Source organism: Carlito syrichta, unplaced genomic scaffold (assembly GCF_000164805.1).
Source record: "Carlito syrichta isolate Samal-C Ts95f unplaced genomic scaffold, Tarsius_syrichta-2.0.1 Scaffold308803, whole genome shotgun sequence".
Taxonomy (NCBI): domain Eukaryota; kingdom Metazoa; phylum Chordata; class Mammalia; order Primates; family Tarsiidae; genus Carlito; species Carlito syrichta.
In genome coordinates, this window is record NW_007252899.1 from 594,818 (window position 1) to 599,974 (window position 5,157).

General features: G+C 63.5%; 1 protein-coding gene across 1 annotated transcript in view; it reads right to left on the minus strand.

Annotated features, from left to right (window-relative positions):
- CARMIL2 (capping protein regulator and myosin 1 linker 2) overlaps positions 1–4,970 on the minus strand; it is a 12,761-nt gene extending 7,791 nt beyond the window's left edge. The window contains exons 1-21 of the mRNA XM_008065773.2: positions 4,619–4,970; positions 4,273–4,364; positions 4,122–4,172; positions 3,551–3,613; positions 3,324–3,448; positions 3,135–3,226; positions 2,867–2,937; positions 2,680–2,753; positions 2,480–2,555; positions 2,309–2,397; positions 2,095–2,189; positions 1,932–2,018; positions 1,726–1,838; positions 1,540–1,617; positions 1,333–1,409; positions 1,136–1,240; positions 877–946; positions 671–752; positions 472–568; positions 333–390; positions 22–194 (exon numbers count right to left, since the gene is read on the minus strand). Coding sequence (XP_008063964.1) covers positions 22–194; positions 333–390; positions 472–568; positions 671–752; positions 877–946; positions 1,136–1,240; positions 1,333–1,409; positions 1,540–1,617; positions 1,726–1,838; positions 1,932–2,018; positions 2,095–2,189; positions 2,309–2,397; positions 2,480–2,555; positions 2,680–2,753; positions 2,867–2,937; positions 3,135–3,226; positions 3,324–3,448; positions 3,551–3,613; positions 4,122–4,172; positions 4,273–4,364; positions 4,619–4,658 — 1,808 coding nt within the window. The 5' untranslated portion in view covers positions 4,659–4,970. The remainder of the gene's footprint in view (positions 1–21; positions 195–332; positions 391–471; positions 569–670; positions 753–876; positions 947–1,135; positions 1,241–1,332; positions 1,410–1,539; positions 1,618–1,725; positions 1,839–1,931; positions 2,019–2,094; positions 2,190–2,308; positions 2,398–2,479; positions 2,556–2,679; positions 2,754–2,866; positions 2,938–3,134; positions 3,227–3,323; positions 3,449–3,550; positions 3,614–4,121; positions 4,173–4,272; positions 4,365–4,618) is intronic.
- Between the last annotated feature and the right edge of the window lie 187 nt (positions 4,971–5,157).

The window sequence follows — 5,157 nt, forward strand, 5'->3', positions numbered from 1 at the left end:
CGCCCCCGCGCCCCCGCCCACCGGAGCCTCGAGTTGACCCGCAGCGCTTTGGCCAGCAACTTGGCGCCCGCGTCCCCCATGGCGTTGCCGCTGATATCCAGCGCTGTCAGGTTAGGATTGGTGCCCAGGGCCCGGAGCAGGACGCTGGCGCCCAGCTTCAGCCGAGACTCAGCCACGGACAGAGACAGCAGAGGCTGGGGTTAAGAGAAAAGCCATTTTGACTGGAGTCGGGGGTCAGCAGGGAGGGCTGGTCACAGGGTCTGAGGGAGCAAGAGAAGGGAAAAACAGAGGCGTCTAACTGCCTGAGGACCTCGCAAGTCCCGTGAACTCACACAGTCGTCGTCTTGCATGAGCTGTACAATCCGGTGCAGGACGTCGTCCAGGGTCTCCCTGTGGGCAGGGGCGGCGGTTGGGGGCGACCGGGGTGGTGGGGTGCTGTCTGGGAGGCTCAGTAGTGGAATGGGGGCTCACTTGCACCGGACGTTGAAGTTCCTTCCAAGCGCCACGTGTTTCAGGGACCGGCTCCTCCCAATGGCCAGCACCAGAGTCACCATATCCGAGCCGAAGCCTGGGGGTGACTCGGGTCACACACAAGGCGAGGCTGCCACGGGTAGGGGGGGGGTTGGGAATCGGGCGAATGACAGGAGGAGGGGTTCCCAGGCGGCCTCACCATTATCCGCCAGATCCAGGGAGCTCACAGCGCCTGCGTCGCACACTAAGTCTTGTATCACCTGGGCGCCTGCCGAGCGCAGCTGGAAGTGGAACGTGGGGCCCACTCAAGCGACGAGTGGGTGGGGGGCAGGCTGCATATGGCCCCCTCTCCCGCCTCCCAGCCCCACTCCCAGCGCGTGTTCACATATTGGGGCCGGAGCTCACCTCACAAGCGCTGAGGTCCAGGTGCAGGTCTCGGAGGTGCGTGTTGAGCGCGAGGCCATCCAAAAGCGCCCTGGCAGGGGGATGGCACAGGGGCTGGTGGGAGTTGGGAAAAGGGATCCCAGGGTGCAAACGAATATAAAGAAGGCGGGGCCAGGATGGGGGGAGGTTGTGGGTGCCACAGAAGCCGGGAAGGTCCTGGAGGCCTGGCCTGGGTGGCGGCCCCGTGCGCGGAGGCGGAGCCGTGGGCAGAGACACCGACCTGAGCGCCACAGGAGGCAGCCTGCAGCCCGCCAGGCCCAGGTGGCGCAGCGTCCCTGCATGGCTGAGGAAGAGCTGCAGTGCGGCTGGCGCGGCCCGGGACTTCCTGGGGAGAGGGTAGGAGCGAGAGAAGTGACTTGGGGGCGCAAGAAGGCGGCTTCCCGCAGCCTCACCCAAGCCCGGGCAGGTCCTCCCTACGTGCGGGAAAAGACGTTCCTCGAAGCGTCGAGGTGGGCGAGCCTGGCGCAGCAGCCGCGGGACAGCGCTGCAAAGAGCTGCAGAAGGAGGGTGTTGGCTACACTCGCGGAGGGCCCATTCCTCCCCGCCCCCCCTGCCCTCCAGTTCATCCTGCCGGGGCTACCCATCCCTGTTGATCATTCAGCCCCCAGCTGAACACCCCCTCACAGTGTCCAGGGCCGTGTCGGTGCCTGCCAGACTCAGAAAGTTCAGAACATTAGGACGGCTCAGGAAGCTATAGAGGCCCTGGTAGGAGGATAGGGTGGGAGGGAGTCAGGAATCTGCCTAGGTGGGGCTTCCAACACCCCACTGCCTGCAGCAACCCCAAGCTCCTAGTTGAAGACAGCCACTTACCCCACTGTCCTCGGAGGCCCCCAGCGCCCCAGGGTTCCCAGAAAGGTCCAGGTGGGTCAGGGCAGAGTGGAAGGCAGTGTTGGTGGCCAGTGCGCGACCCAGAGACCTCATTCCTGGTGGCGGGGCGGGGGAGGTGGCTCAGCAGTCAGGCTGATCTATCTCCCCCTTCAACCTACCTTCCCCTCCACCTACACCATTCTGCCTACCTCGTGGTGTCAACCCTGTCTGTGCTAGGCTGAGTCTCCTCAGGGCTCCTGGACGATGCTCTAGGTGTCTGCTGAGTGCGGCCATGCCTGCGCCATGGGAGCAGCCACATGAGTCTCACCTCCTCCAGCTGCGAGCCCTGGGGTTCCCCAGGCTCCGCCATACCTCTGTCATCCAACAGGTTCCCCGCCAGGCTGAGCTCCCGCAGCCCAGAGTTTGCGTGTCCTGCCAGCACCTGGGCCAGTCGCCGGACAAAGTCACTGGGAACCAGACCCCAGGTGTGAAACTCTGACCCTGGATTCCCAACCCCTCCTCAAGCCAGTAGCCCCCCATCCCAAGCCCTTGGACTTTCCTCCCGATCCCTGCCTGTCCCCCTCACCCCCTGAGGCCACAGGTCTCCAGCACCAGCTCCTCCAGGTGGGACGACTGACTCATCATATGCAGAATCTGCTCTGAGACCTCAAGGCTCTGAGAACCAGAGGGTCATGGGGCTCAGCATCTGCACCCTGGCCCCCATACCCTTGGCTCCTCCCTGCCCCTACGCCCTCACCAGCTTCATGTCCACACAGGAGAGGCACCGGAACCACAGGTTGTAGGACAGGGCAGCCACGCTCAAGGCCAGGTCCCTGGGTTGGGGGAAAAGGCAGGGACAGAGTTCAGGGCTCTCCACTTGGATCCTAGGCCCAGCATCTGAGACCCAGGGACACAAGTCCTAGAATTCTTCCACCTCTCCCATTCCTGGCTGCGCACCGACTACCAAGATGGCTGAAGTCTCCTAGACTGAAATGGCGGCAGCCCTGATGATGGTAGATGGTGTTCACATCCTGAATGAGAAGAAAGAGCTTACAATTCGGCTGGGGCCATAAGCTAGAGAGGGGCTCAGCACACACACAGGACCAGATGTCTCCAGAGCCCCTAGAGAGGGCTCTGCCCTCACCCACTGAATCTCTTCTCGGAAAGGGAAACCATTGTAGTCACACAGAGCCTCGTATGTCTCCAAGAAGCCACCTGGGGAGATGACAGGGGTATGATGGAGGGAAGGAGAAAGATTAGAGATGGAAGAGGAAGATCAGACCCAGATGGGGGGGGGTAGCTGTGACCTGAGGGGCTCTGTTCAGTTTAAGAGCCCTCCAACTCCAGGGATCTGGGGCTGCAGGGGGGTGGGGACAGGTTGAAGGTCTGCATGGCCCTGCCTTGGACCTTACCACAAGGGCTGCAGGGGGCGGTGGACCCTGAGAGGCTGCTTCTCTCCAGTCGAGCCAGCATCGAGGGGGGTGTGGGCCTCCGGAACAGCTTCCTGGGGAGGGGGTAGGGGAGAAGGGACTTCTAGCCCTTGGGACGTGGAGCAGCCCATCTGTGTCCCACTACTGGTCCCTGGCCGTTGCCAGCCTCACCCAAGGGTGGAGCGAGGGAAGACCTTCTTGATGGCCGCAGCCACATGTCGGGCTAGCTGTTCCAATGGAGCCACACCAGGAAACTCCAGGACCAGCTCAGGCAGGGACTCCAGCTCAAAGGTGACCTGGGCAGAGACAGCTGCTGGGCCTTGGCTCCATGTGTGGGGACAGGTGGTGATAGAATGAAGACCAGGTTGCCGGCCCAGGTGGGGCACTAGATGTCTCACCTGAGGGGGTGTCTCCTGCAACCCCATGGCCTGGACCTCCAGGTAGCTGAACGTGCAGTTCACCTAGGGAGCACCTAGATCAGCTGGGACCAACTCTGGGCCCTGACCTCATGAGAGCCCCGTTCTTTATTTATTTTTGAGTTGGAGTCTCACTCCATCACCCAGGCTGGAGTGCCACGGTACACTCATGGCCACCCCAGCATCGACCCGCTGGGCTCTGGCAATTCTTCCGCCTCAGCCTTCCAAGTAGCCAGAACTACAGGCACGCACTACCATGCCCGGCTAATTTTTGATTTATTGTAGAGACGAGGTCTCGCCAAGTTGCCCAGGTGGGTCTTGAACCTTCAGGCTCAGGCAATTCACTCGCCTCGGCCTCCCAAAGTGCTGGGATTACAGGCTGAGCCACGGAGCCCAGTTGGGAGCCCCATTCGTTTGCAGCCTGGATCCCAGAGCCAGACCTGCCTGGACTCCACTCCTGTCTGCTGCCCACAAGGACCAGAAGGACAACCCTGCAGAGGCAGCCCCTTGCCAAGGAGGGTTGGGGGAGTGGTGGGCAGGTCCTAGGACTCACCCTCAGAGGGAGGCAGGTGTGGAGCAGGTAGGCTCTCCATCGTAGCAGTGCCTGGGGAAAGACAGAACCTGATCATCTGGGCAGGACAACGGGGTCTTTCTGCCGGGCCCCAGCCACCTCCTGGGCTCATCATGTCCTCTGCCCACCATACCAGGACGTGACTTCGCTCAGCACCCTCCTGGGGTAACCAGGTTTTCAGCAGCAGCTCCGCCTCCTTGGGCCACAGGAACCTACTGATCTCGCCTGTGGAAGGGCAGCCTGCTGGGTGACTGTGGTCCTCCCACGGAGGCCACTCGTGCTCACAGTCTGTGCCAGGCTAGAGGCCTGGGACTCATCTACGGGCCAGCAAGGAAGGAATGGAATGGATTTGGGGGCGCCGGCCCGCCGGAGGTGCAGAGAGAACCTCCGGCCGAGCCCCCCGGGGCCTGGGTGAGCCTCTGGATTTGGGGCCTCGCTGCTTCCTCCCAGCCAAGCAAGCGGAAAGGGCCAGCGCTTACCTCGCAGTTCACAAGAGATGCCGTCGGGGGTCTGGGCCATGGAGCCCGGCCGGCCTGGCGGCCCAGCGAGCCCCGGCGGGAAACAGTGGCGGACGGGCGCGCACACAGGAAGCCTGGGGCCCCGACCCTAGGGCAGCCACCTGCTCCTCCCGCGGCGGAAGGTGCGCGCCGCTTCCTGCCAGGCCGCCCCTGGCCCAGCCCGGCCCCTCCCCGCCCGGCCTAGCGGCCTGAGAGCTCGCCTTGGTTCGGGGTTGCGGGAGGGCGGCCGGGTCCCAGCTTCCCGCCCGCTTCGTCCCACAGGGGCTTCTCTGCCAGGGTACACAGGGGGGGTGGGGTGTGGCGTGGCAGAGAGGGTCGCGCGTGATCGCGTGCTTCTAGTGGTTCCTTGCTCCGTTTCCACCCCGCCCCGCAGTCCCTATGGCGCACACGAGGGGGCGCTGCCCGCCCGGGGATCCCTGCTGCCCACCCCGGTCCGTCCCCTTCAGCAAGGATGATGCACCAGGCGGTCGGGGTTTGTTCGGCAAGGATCACTTTATCGC